The 13,566-nt window shown below is 41.2% G+C and overlaps 1 protein-coding gene across 2 annotated transcripts in view; it reads left to right on the forward strand.

Moving 5' to 3' along the window:
• MEDAG (mesenteric estrogen dependent adipogenesis) overlaps positions 1-12,998 on the forward strand; it is a 96,446-nt gene extending 83,448 nt beyond the window's left edge. For both annotated transcript variants that reach the window (XR_004346731.1, XM_032611688.1), the window contains 4 exons: positions 502-611; positions 3,381-3,493; positions 9,444-9,729; positions 11,571-12,998. Coding sequence is in view for 1 of the 2 variants with exons in the window: in XM_032611688.1 (XP_032467579.1) it covers positions 502-611; positions 3,381-3,493; positions 9,444-9,729; positions 11,571-11,695 (634 nt within the window). In the remaining variant the exon portion in view is untranslated. The remainder of the gene's footprint in view (positions 1-501; positions 612-3,380; positions 3,494-9,443; positions 9,730-11,570) is intronic.
• The last annotated feature ends 568 nt before the right edge of the window (positions 12,999-13,566 follow it).

The following is a 13,566-nucleotide window of genomic DNA, read 5'->3' on the forward strand; positions in this document are numbered from 1 at the left end:
CAGGGAGATGTGAATTGGTTCATATGAATATTGGTTGATTGTCTAATCAATGGAGCCGCCTGGGTTTATCCTGGGATTAGAGAAGGAAAGGAAAATTTCAGACCCACCAGTTAGGATGACTACACTGGAGAAGACCCAGAAAATTCCACTTACTGAGTATAATTCATTCTCAACCCAGAGAGACATAGGGCTCCTGTAGCTTCAAATGAACGCTTACAGCCCAAAGATAGACGGTACTAGTCATCATCTGGTACAGGCTGCCCTTGAGAGCCAGGTATTGGTGCCAGCACCCCCAGGACCAGGGCCACCTTTAGTTTGCATGCTGATTAGGGGAGGGGATTTATTTATTTGGTACAAGATATGGTTGCCTCCCGAAGGACACTTTAGGGGACTTCCCTCAGAGGGTCTGAGGATGTAGTAGGCACCTGTCCAGTACGTCCCCTTCCTGACCTCGATGGGAAGGTACATCGCACTTGTAATCATCTCTTCTTTTTTTCATAGATATGTGGAACTGACCAACTACTGCGATTATAAAGACTACCGGGAAACTGTATTGAGCAAACCAATGCTATTCTTTATTAATGTACAGACCAAAAAGGACTCCTCGAAAGGTAGGTTTGTAATGTTTGGGTTTGGTTCTGCCTTGCTGGGTTGTGGACTGTAGCCTGCTGATGAGGTAGAAGTTGGGTGTGGAGAAAGCAGGGCAGATGTCAGCTTGTGCAAGGCTGGAAGCCTGGTGTGTGAGGCCATCAGCACAGCACAAGCCTGCAGAGCAAACCTCTAAGTGATCCTACGGCAGAAGCCATCTGTCTCTGAATCTTGTTTCATACTTCCTGTCTAAGCAGGAAGTGATCTCTGAGCCTGCAGGGGTTGCAAAAATGACCAGAGTGATGAAGATGATGATATATAATATTGCCTACCATGTATCAAGCACTTCTGTGAGGCATGTGCTAATGTGAATAATTGGTCAACAGCCCAGTAGGGCATATCATCCAAAGGAGAACATTTTTGAGCATGAAAGCAGGAACTGTAATAAGTATGCTGGGATAAAGGTATAAACTAGAACTGACTCAGGCATAACTAGGATGCCTGGCCATCCTGCCTATGTGGTACTTATCCCATCCCCATTTTATAGATGGGAAAAGTAAGGTAAAGAAAATAAACGCTTATGTAGATGCTTTTATGTTTCATGCTCTGGCCTTCGAATTTCAATTTTAGAGATATCTCTTTATTGTTTCTTCGGAAATCAGACTGATAACAACTATATTAACTCAAATTCCGATACGAAAATATCTCAATTTTCCCTTCTCCCTCCCGCTCAGTGATACATGGGGAAAGTCATGGGCATAAGTGCTGTAATAGCAGTAGCATTTCTTACACTTACTTCTAAATAACGTTCTTCAAATGAGACCAAGAGAGTAAGAATTGATCTACAAATTCCAAATAGACTTCCTCAGACATGCCCTTCCTCATTCAGATTCATTGGACCTGATTCTCTGCTCGTCTCATTCAGAGTCATTCAGATTCCCTTCTCACTTCATAATTCAAAGTCACAATGTCCTTCTTGGCAGGAGGGGCCGGGAACAGATCACACTGTAACAAGCAATGCTCGGTAGAGCATCTGAGCCCCTGATGCTATTTGGCTTGCTGGTGACCAGAAAGCTGAGAATTCTCTAAGAATGTAATGCACAGATGTATCCAGTATACCTCCCGCATTGATCTCTCAGGAGGGTTCTTAAGAAAGAATAAGAGACCTCTCCATTTTAACATTGTAATGAACATACAGGGAGTGGTATAAGGAAATATTTGTGGGTGACCTTGAAAAGATTCACAGTTATATAATGCTTGTGGAAGGAGGTAGAGAAACCCAGTCCTCATTGGCTGTGAGGAAAGCCGTGAAATGAAGAGATTCTGTGACACAAAGCTTAAGATGGTCAAGTTTAAATTATGAAAATTTTGATTAGGGCAACACGTCCAGCCCTGCTGCTATCCTAAACTTGTACTTTTGTGCAAATTTAGAAGCAGCCACCATTAACTCAAGACAATTTACTGATCCTTCCCAGAAGTTTGTCATAATAAATGTACAAGTAGACAATGTGGAAGCGATTGGCATCCTCTAGAATTGTGCAGTGCACAGCCTGCCCAACCTGCACAACGGTGGATGGAGGGTGGCGGCCTTAAGTATCTAATGAGCCCAAAGGTCTTGGTTTAGTTTATGTGAAAGTTAATTCAAGGTATCAAATAGCTGGCTTGCTTTACTTGCTTATTTATATATTTTCTCAAAGAGGAAATAAGGTAGTTTCTATCTAAAGTGCCCCAAAAAATAATCTGGGGGAAAGGAAAACAGGGGAAGGAAAAAGAAGATGGATAAGGTTAGTGCAAAGGTTAGTTCAAAATGTATTCCCCAAGGACGTAACACTTGCTATTGGTGGACCACAGGTTTGATGCTCAAAGCCCGTGTAGGATGTTCAGTTCCCCAAATCACATGATGGCTGGTCCATGGCCTTTAAACAAAGGGTGGCATTCTATGTTATGGGTCTTCCTAGAAAAAGTGCTTGAGTAATGAAGGACATGGAGCTTGATTCCGGGGGCTGGAAAAGTTAAGAGGTTGTTGGTTCGCAGTATTTAAAATTTCCTAGGGAGTAAACAACCACCCCTTTGCTTAGATTAGATAGAACTGGACAGAATTGGATTTAAACCAAACCAAACCGATCAAATAAAGAACAAAAAACAACGGCCAGGACACAGACATGGCATTATTTAAACAATGGGAGGGACATTTCCGCTGGGCTTGTGCTGGGCTGGGACGTGGAGGAGAACCAATCTCAGATTACCTTGGTCCTTAGAACTCTAGACTAGCCCTTTGCAGACTGAAAGCCAGGTCTCTGGGGGAGGACAGGGAATGATGAGGGAGGGGGAAGGCAGGGGGAAGCGTCCTTCCCTGGACTGATTTTCTGCTTTGTAAGTGAGGAAATGTGGGTGAGAGCCAAGCTGCTGTTTATCCAGCAAGGCAGTGACACGAAAACCAGCCATCTCCAGTTTTCACTTTGGCTCCCATGCTGGCTGCACACAGAGGAGACTCAGTGCTTATCTGTGATAATTATGGACTGGAACTTTCGATTTCTGAGGCAAGAGTGACAAAGTGCAGCCTGGGGGGGAGCTGATTTTCTAACCTGCGTTGACAATATCCTGGAGCTTCCTCACGCCTGCAAATTTCTTGGAAACATTTCTAGAAACCTGGTTAGGCTTTGCAGTGAGGGAGCAGCAAGGGAGCTTATAAATTAATAAAATCTCCAAATATGGTGGGAATCACTGCTTTGTCAGATACTAAGAAGTACACATGCACCCTTGTTTTTTGACTTCTACTTCCTAATTTCTAGAAAGAACGTATGCGTTTCTTGTGAACACCAGGCACCCCAAGATAAGAAGACAGATAGAGCAGGGGATGGACATGGTCATTTCCTCAGTGATTGGAGAAAGCTACTGGCTTCAGGTGAGGTTGGCTTGTGTGAATCCAGGGCTGCCAACACACAGAAGAGGGTCTGGGCGTTTCAGGCCAGGACTGAGTCCCTAGAGCTTAACTCTAACTTAAATGAATCCAGACACAGACCTTTTCGATTGCTTCATTATCACTACCAGTAAAATGAACTTAGTTTCTAGCAGCTTCTTAGAAATAGGGTAAGAATAAATATAAATTTGACCAAGCAGTTCACGGTCTTTACACGGATTTTGATGCAAATGCAAAGATTTGTTTTAAAAAAATAAAGGCAACTGACTGAGGGCAGACACCAAAACCAATAGGAACTATGAACCTGCAGCCCGCGAAAAGGAGACCCTAAACACAGTAAGTTAAGCAAAATGAGAAGACAGAGAAACACACAGCAGATGGAGCAGCAAGGAAGGAGCAACACACCAGACCAAACAAATGAAGAGGAAATAGGCAGTCTACCTGAAAAAGAATTCGGAGTAATGATAGTAAAGATGATCCAAAATCTTGGAAATGGAATGGAGGAAATACAAGAAACGTTTAACAAGGACCTAGAAGAACTAAAGAGCAAACAAACAATGATGAACAACACAATAAATGAAATTAAAAATTCTCTAGAAGGGATCAATAGCAGAATAACTGAGGCAGAAGAACGGATAACTGACCAGGAAGATAAATAGTGGAAATAACTACTGCAGAGCAGAATAAAGAAAGAAGAATGAAAAGAATTGAGGACAGTCTCAGAGACCTCTGGGAAAACATTAAACGCACCAACATTCGAATTATAGGGGTCCCAGAAGAAGAAGAGAAAAAGAAAGGGACTGAGAAAATATTTGAAGAGATTATAGTTGAAAACTTCCCTAATATGGGAAAGGAAATAGTCAAGTCCAGGAAGTGCAGAGAGTCCCATACAGGATAAATCCAAGGAGACACACTCCAAGACACATATTAATCAAACTATCAAAAATTAAATACAAAGAAAACATATTAAAAGCAGCAAGGGAAAAACAACAAATAACTTACAAGGGAATCCCCATAAGGTTAATAGTTGATCTTTCAGCAGAAACTCTGCAAGCCAGAAGGGACTGGCAGGAGATACTTAAAATGATGAAAGGGAAAAACGTAAAACCAAGATTCCTCTACCCAGCAAGGATCTCATTCAGATTTGACGGAGAAATTAAAACCTTTACAGACAAGCAAAAACTACTAGAATTCAGCAACACCAAACCAGCTTTACAACAAATGCTACAGGAACTTCTCTAGGCAGGAAACACAAGAGAAGGAAAAGACCTACAATAACAAACCCAAAACAATTAAGAAAATGGGAATAGGAACATACGTATTGATTACTACCTTAAATGTAAATGGATTAAATGCTCCAACCAAAAGACATAGACTGGCTGAATGGATACAAAAACAAGACCCATATATATGCTGTCTACAAGAGACCCACTTCAGACCTAGGGACACATACAGACTGAAAGTGAGGGGATGGAAAAAGATATTCCATGCAAATGGAAATCAAAAGAAAGCTGGAGTAGCAATTCTCATATCAGACAAAATAGACTTTAAAATAAAGACTATTACGAGAGACAAAGAAGGACACTACATAATGAACAAGGGATCAATCCAAGAAGATGAAATAACAATTCTAAATATTTATGCACCCAACATAGGAACACCTCAATACACAAGGCAAATGCTAACAGCCGTAAAACTGACAGTAACACAATCCTAGTAGGGGACTTTAACACTCCACTTTCACCAATGGACAGATCATCCAAGATGAAAATAAATAAGGAAACACAAGCTTTAAATGATACATTAAACAAGATGTACTTAATTGATATTTATCGGACATTCCATCCAAAAACAATAGAATACCCTTTCTTCTCAAGTGCTCAAGGAACATTCTCCAGGATAGATCATGTCTTGGGTCACAAATCAAGCTTTGGTAAATTTAAGAAAATTGAAATCACATCAAGTATCTTTTCTGACCACAACACTATGAGACTAGATATCAATTACAGGAAAACAATCTGTAAAAAATGCAAACACATGGAGGGTAAACAATACACTACTAAATAACCAAGAGATCACTGAAGAAATCAAAGAGGAAATCAAAAAATACCTAGAGCCAAATGACAATGAAAACACGATGACCCCAAACCTATGGGATGCAGCAAAAGCAGTTCTAAGAGGGAAGTTTATAGCAATAGACTCCTACCTCAGGGAACAAGAAACATCTCAAATAAACAACCTAACCTTACACCTAAAGCAATTAGAGAAAGAAGAACAAATAAAACCCAGAGTTAGCAAAAGGAAGGAAATCTGAAAAATCAGATCAGAAATAAATGAAAAAGAAATGACGGAAACAGTAGCAAAGATCAGTAAAACTAAAAGCTGGTTCTTTGAGAAGATAAAATTGATAAACCATTAGCCAGACTCATCAACAGAAAAAGGGAGAAGACTCAAATCAATAGAATTTGAAATGAAAAAGGAGAAGTAACAACTGGCACTGCAGAAATACAAAGATCATGAGAGATTACTGCAAGCAACTCTATGCCAATAAAATGGACAACCTGGAAGAAATGGACAAATTCTTAGAAAGGTACAACCTTCTGAGACTGAACCAGGAAGAAATCGAAAAAATAAACAGACCAACCACAAGCACTGAAATTGAGACTGTGATGAAAAATCTTCCAACAAACAAAAGCCCAGGACCAGATGGCTTCACAGGTGAATTCTATCAAACATTTAGAGAAGAGCTAACACCTGTCCTTCTCAAACTCTTCCAAAATATAGCAGAGGGAGGAACACTCCTAAACTCATTCTAGGAGGCCACCATCACCCTGATACCAAAACCAGACAAAGATGTCACAAAGAAAACTACAGACCAATATCCCTGAGGAACATAGATGCAAAAATGCTCAACAAAATACGAGCAAACAGAATCCAACAGCACATTAAAAGGAGAATACACCATGATCAAGTGGAGTTTATCCCAGAAATGCAAGGATTCTTCAACATACGCAAATCAATCAATGTGATAAACCATATTAACAAATTGAAGGAGAAAAACCATATGATCACCTCAATAGATGCAGAAAAAGCTTTCAACAAAATTCAACACCCGTTTATGATAAAAACCCTCCAGAAAGTAATCATAGAGGGAAGCTACCTCAACATAATAAAGCCCATGTATGACAAACCCACAGCCAACATCATTTGCAGTGGTGAAAAACTGAACCCAGTTTCTCTAAGATCAGGAATAAGACAAGGTTGTCCACTCTCACCACTATTATTCAACATAGTTTTGAAAGTTTGAGCCAGAGTGATGAGAGAAGAAAAAGAAATAAAAGGAACACAAATTGAAAAAGAAGAAGTAAAGCTGTCACTGTTGGCAGATGACATGATACTATACATAGAGAATCCTAAAGAAGCTACCAGAAGACTACAGCTAATCAATGAATTTGGTAAAGTAGCAGTATACAGAATTAATGCACAGAAATCTCTTGCATTCCTAAACACTAATGATGAAAACTCTGAAAGAGAAATTAAGGAAATAGTCTCATTTACCATTGCAACAAAAAGAATAAAATACCTAGGAATAAGCCTACCTAAGGAGACAAAAGACCTGTATGCAGAAAACTATAAGACACTGATGAAAGAAATTAAAGGTGATATAAACAGATAGAGAGAAATACCATGTTCTTGGATTGGAAGAATCAACATTGTGAAAATGACTATACTACCCAAAGCAATCTACAGATTCAATTCAATCTGTATCCAGCTACCAATGGCAGTTTTCACAGAACTACAACAAAAAATTTCACAATGTGTATGGAAAAATAAAAGACCCCGAAAAAAAAAAGACCACGAATAGCCAGAGCAATCTTGAGAAAGAAAAATGGAGTTGAAGGAATCAGGCTCCCTGACTTCAGACTATACTACAAATCTACAGTAATCAAGACAGTATAGTACTGGCACAAAAACAGAAATATAGATCAATGGAACAGGATAGAAAGCCCAGAGATAAACCCATGCACATATGGTCACCTTATTTATTTTTTATAGCCCTGTTGCTCGCACATGCGAAAGCAACTTCATTGACTGGACTTTTTTTCTTTTTTTTTTTTTGCGGTATGCAGGCCTCTCTCTGTTGTGGCCTCTCCTGCTATGGAGCACAGGCTCCGGACGCACAGGCTTAGTGGCCATGGCTCACGGGCCCAGCCACTCTGCAGCATGTGGGATCTTCCTGGACCGGGGCACGAACCTGTGTCCACTGCATCGGCAGGCGGACTCTCAACCACTGCGCCACCAGGGAAGCCCCCGGTCACCTTATTTTTGATAAAGGAGGCAAGAATATACAATGGAGAAAAGACAGCCTCTTCAATAAGTGGTGCTGAGAAAACTGGACAGGTACATGTAAAAGAATGAAATTAGAACACTCCCTAACACCATACACGAAAATAAACTCCAAATGGATTAAAGACCCAAATGTAAGGCCAGACACTATAAAACTCTAAGGGGAAAACATAAGCAGAACACTCTATGACATAAATCACAGCAAGATCCTTTTTGACCCAGCTCCTTGAGAAATGGAAATAAAAACAAAAATAAACAAATGGGACCTAATGAAACTTAAAAGCTTTTGCACAGCAAAGGAAACCATAAACAAGACCAAAAGACAACCCTCAGAATGGGAGAAAATATTTGCAAATAAAGCAACTGACAAAGGATTAATCCCCAGAATTTACAAGGAGCTCATGCAGCTCAGTATCAAAAAAACAACCCAATCCAAAAATGGGCAAAAGACCTAAATAGACATTTCTCCAAAGAAGATATACAGATTACCAATAAACACATGAAAGGATGCTCAACATCACTAATCATTAGAGAAGTGCAGATCAAAACTACAAAGAGGTATCACCTCACACCAGTCAGAATGGCCATCATCAAAAAATCTACAAACAATAAATGCTGGGGAGGGTGTGGAGAAAAGGGAACCCTCCTGCACTGTTGGTGAGAATGTAAATTGATACATTCACTATGGAGAACAGTATGGAGTTTCCTTAAAAAACTAAAAATAGAACTACCATACGACCCAGCAGTCCCACTACTGGGCATATACCCTGAGAAAACCGTAATTCAAAAAGAGTCATGTACCAAAATGTTCATTGCAGCTCTGTTTACAATAGCCAGGACATGGAAGCAACCTAAGTGTCCATCGACAGATGAATGGATAAAGAAGATGTGGCACATATATGCAATGGAATATTACTCAGCCATAGAAAGAAACAAAATTGAGTTATTTGTAGTGAGGTGGATGGCCCTAGAGTCTGTCATACAAGTGAAGTAAGTCAGAAAGAGAAAAACAAATACAGTATGCTAACACGTATGTATGGAATCTAAAAAAAAAAAAAAAAAGGTTCTGCAGAACCTAGGGACAGGACAGGAATAAAGACGCAGACTGAGAGAACGGACTTGAGGACACGGGGAGGGGGAAGGGTGAGCTGGGACGAAGTGAGAGAGTGGCATGGACTTATTATATATACGCTACCAAACGTAAAATAGATAGCTAATGGGAAGCAGCCGCATAGCACAGGGAGATCAGCTCTGTGCTTTGTGACCACCTAGAGGGGTGGGATAGGGAGGGAGGGAGGGAGACGCAAGACAGAGGAGATATGGGGATGTATGTATATGTATAGCTGATTCACTCTGTTGTACAGCAGAAACTAACACACCATTGTAAAGCAACTATACCCCAATTAAAAAAAAATCTATACCTTCTTGTTTGGAAAAAAAGTATGTCAGAAAGGAAGAGAAATAAGGGGTGTGATATTTTGGACATTTGGACAGTTGTTAATTCTATAATATAATTCTATGATATAAGCTGTAATACAACATTATCATTATATCACTGAAATTAATCAAATGCTTCGCTCTCTTTCAGTTTGATTTTCAAGAGGCAGTAAAGAATTTTCTCCCTCCAGGAAACAAGGTGGTTAATGGAGAAAATTTGAGCTTTGCGTATGAATTCAAAGCTGACGCATTATTTGATTTCTTCTATTGGTTTGGGCTCAGCAATTCCACTGTAAAAGTGAATGGAAAAGTTCTGAATTTGTCAAGTACAAGTCCAGAAAAGAAGGAGACCATTAAATTATTTCTGGAAAAAATGAGTGAACCTTTAATCCGAAGGAGCAGTTTCTCTGACCGAAAATTCAGTGTAACTTCCAGAGGTATGTTAAAAATTCTCAAGTACCCGAGGAACGTAGTTAAATTAAAGGGTAGAATAATATCATGGGGGAGAAGAATCAATTAATGGAAAAGGTAAGGCTTCTTGGTAAAGGGGAAATATAATATCCCATATTTCGGAAACTAGGAAGTGAGAAACATTTACTACCAAAAAGAAATATAGTAAACTAACACAACATTGTAAATCAATTACACGTCAATAAAAATTAAAAAAAAAAAAAGAAATATAGTGACTTTTCCTTTTAGGCTCCTTTAAGTTTTCTGACATAACAGTTTTACAGCGCAGCATACCCAGAAAATAATTTTAAAATATATATTTAATGTAAATACACATTAATGCTCATTGAAATATTATTAACAATAATTTAACTATAGAAGAATGCTGCTTTCCTGATTTGCATATTCAGGGCAACAGAATGTTAAGGAAAAGTGTTGGCTGAGGGGGGAAGACACATGGTCGAGATATCCATCTTTATAAATATTTGGAAGTGTTCTGCAGGGTTTCTAAGACAACAAAAGAATATCTCTTAAGACTGCTTCACTGAACAGACCGCAGGTCACACCTGGTGCGTTCTAGATTTTACATCCAGGGTCTCCTTCCCAGGACTTGGGGAGACTTTTCAGTCCGATGTGGCTAAGGCAGTGATATCAGTCAAGTCATCTGGATCTGTCTTCTGCTGAGCCTGCTGTCTGTCCCAGGCTAGTCTGTGCTGGAAGGCAACTTCCCTGAACCAGGACTTTTGCTGCTCATTGCAAACAAACAAACAAAGAAAAACAAGCAAAAGACAACAACAAAACACCAGTCTCTACGAACCTGTCGTTTTCAAAAAATTAAAAAAAAAAAAATTACAGAGGCTTCATTAGTTGCATTTAATGACAATTGCTTTCTTCCAATGTTTCTAGCGAAAATGCTTACTCCTAGCTATTTCTTATCCTGGAAAGTAGCTTCCCTCTGTCTCTGTCTGTCTCTGTCTCTCCCTCCTTCCCTCCCTCCCTCCTGCCTTTCCCCCTCCTCCTTCTCTCTCCCTCTTTGTTGCTTTGCTTTCTCTGTCTGGGTGCTTCTTACAAAGATGCCTTTGTTCTCTGCTCCATTGCTGCCATGGTGGGGGGGGGGAGGGGAAGTTATATGCTCATCCTTTTGGGGGAAGATTACCTTGCCTGGTTGTGGCCATCCCAGATGCCAGGTCCTTCCTGGGACACCCCCCAGCCCACCCACTGGCCACAGCAGCCTGAGCAGGGTTTTTCTGTTTCTCCATCGCTCACCCACTGTCCTTTATGCTGCCCGGGTGTTCACTGGCATCCTGGGGGGACTGAGGGGCATGTGAAGTTGGGCAGTGCTTCCTTGCAAGTTTACTCCAAGCCGGCCCTGGGGCCACTTCTACTTCAGAGCAGTGGGGAAGGATTCTTCAAGGCCCCCCTGAGTCGTCATTATGCACTGCAGGTGACCCAACCGCCATGCATCAGCCACTCAGCAGGCAGCTCCGCTGGCTCAGCCCTGGTGATCACTTAGCCTGGCTTCATCTCCTTCTCGAGAACAGACCTTTGTCCTAGGCATCTTTTCCCCACCTGTGGGCCTTTTGTCATCAAGTGAGAAAGGGTACCTGTAACTCCAGCCCATGGAGAAGCAAGTGACAATCCACATCCTCCTGGTGAACAGAAAGCAACACGTTTCTGTCAGCTTTTTGAGTTTTTCTGAGGAAGCCAGGATTCCCTATTCATTATTGAAATGGTTACGTTGGATGCTGCATGGGCCTTAGGTACCGTTGGATTTGGGTTTTAGTTTTCCAGAGATGGTAATAATGCAAGCCCTGTTTACTTTTCTCAGGTTCACTAGATGAAGTTTTTAACTGCAGTCTGTCACCCAGATCATCTCTGATGGAGCCTCTTTTGGCAGAATTACCATTTCCATGTGTTCTGGAATCTGAAGAGACACCCAACCCATTTATCTGATTGGATTGGACATTTTGCAGCTCCTCCTACACCCCAGGCCTGTGCCAGAACCCAAGGCTGAGGGGATCCAAGAGAGATGGGAGGCGGGTACCTCTGCCCTCTGCTCCTACAGAGACCCCACCTTTCCATTTTTTTTTTCTTTTTTTTTTGCTGTACGCGGGCCTCTCACTGCTGTGGCCTATCCCGTTGCGGAGCACAGGCTCCAGACGCGCAGACTCAGCGGCTATGGCTCACGGGCCCAGCCGCTCCGCGGCATGTGGGATCTTCCCAGCCCGGGGCACGATCCCGCGTCCCCTGCATCGGCAGGTGGACTCTCAACCACTGCGCCACCAGGGAAGCCCCTCTCCTTTCCATTTTTGTGGGTGATGCTTTGGCAGGGCTGATGAAGCTGTCTTCAGGATGGGAGGGCTTTGGCCCCATGGCCTGGGCGGTTCCTCTCCTTTTAACACTTCTCCAAAGAGGCAGAGGGAGTGGCAGAGTCCTGCCACCCTGAATATTTCGCTTATACCCTGGCGTCCTGGGAGCTCCCTGGGTAGCCTTTGTGGGAGCCATCTGACCTGGGTTTTGCCCTGTGATGCTTCATAAATCTGGGTTTAGCCCTCTGCTTGTCTGAACCCAAACCCAGCAAGCATGGGGTTAGCGGTGCCATTCTCTTGCAAACCTTGCTGAGCAAAAAGCCCAGGACATCCTTCATCAGAAGGCAAGTATGTTTTTCATCCTGCCCATAGGATGAAACCTTAGGAGAAACATTCACGGTGAGGCTCGCGGGAGGATTGGCCAGGTTGATAAGGCGGTAACCCTGCCACCCGCTGCCTGAAATTTGAACTCCCTTGACCTCCCTCTTAACAAAGTGGCCCATGTAGAAAGAGGCCAGGTGTTGTGATACCAAACATGACAGGAGAAGGATAATGTATGCGGCATTGTCCTCTCTGTTAAAAGCACATTATGTCAGTTGGGTATTTCATAAGCTTTTAGCAATCCTTACACTAAAAGCAGAATAGAAGAAAGCTATACCATTACCATAATACATTGTTACAGCAATACGTTTTTCATCTCATAGCTACAGTGGAGTTCTTCCAAAAGAAACAAAAAATCATCCTATTTACATCCTAAAAACCTGCATGAATGAGTTGCTACACAGGCTTATAATGAGAAAGATTTCTGGGTCCTGAGTATAATTTTTCTGTCCTTTTAAAAAATATTCCTGTATTATACATTATGATAGCACTACTGATTGTCCTTTCATTTATATTTGAAATGGTATGTACTATATTTGTGCAATTAAATTTTTCCTTAACATTCAGCATCGAATTGAGTAAATTTGTGACCAAGTATGTGTGATCTTTCCGTCACACTCTGCAGGTGGTATGTTGGCCTTGTAACTTATTACAGTAAGAATTGTGGTTTTACAGCTACTTTATCAAGAGCCTTCTTTGAAGAATAGGTCTATGAAGTATTTGGAGAAAAAGAATTGATACTGATGTTTCAGAAAACGGGAATGTTCCTTAATAACAGAAGATGATAAACATTTGTTATTCACTCTGCAAAATGAAGAGTATTAACAAAAAAGTAAGTTATACACCAGAACAAACAAACCTTAGGTGAATATCCAATGGTATCTGCTTCCCAAAGGAAACAGAAACTCTATTCACAAAAATTGACAAAGTCCATTTATTGAAAATAGTTGAATTCAGGAAAACCTTTGGTAATCGCTCCAGAAATGGACTAAAGATCTGGAAGTTTTCTTTTTTAAATTTATTATTTTATTTATTTATTGTTTTGGGCTACGTTGGGTCTTCGTTGCTGCCCGCGGGCTTTCTCTAGTTGCGGCGAGCGGGGTCTACTGTTCGTTTTCGTGCGCGGGCTTCTCA

The sequence above is a fragment of the Phocoena sinus genome, chromosome 18 (assembly GCF_008692025.1).
Source record: "Phocoena sinus isolate mPhoSin1 chromosome 18, mPhoSin1.pri, whole genome shotgun sequence".
In the NCBI taxonomy this organism is placed as follows: Eukaryota; Metazoa; Chordata; class Mammalia; order Artiodactyla; family Phocoenidae; genus Phocoena; species Phocoena sinus.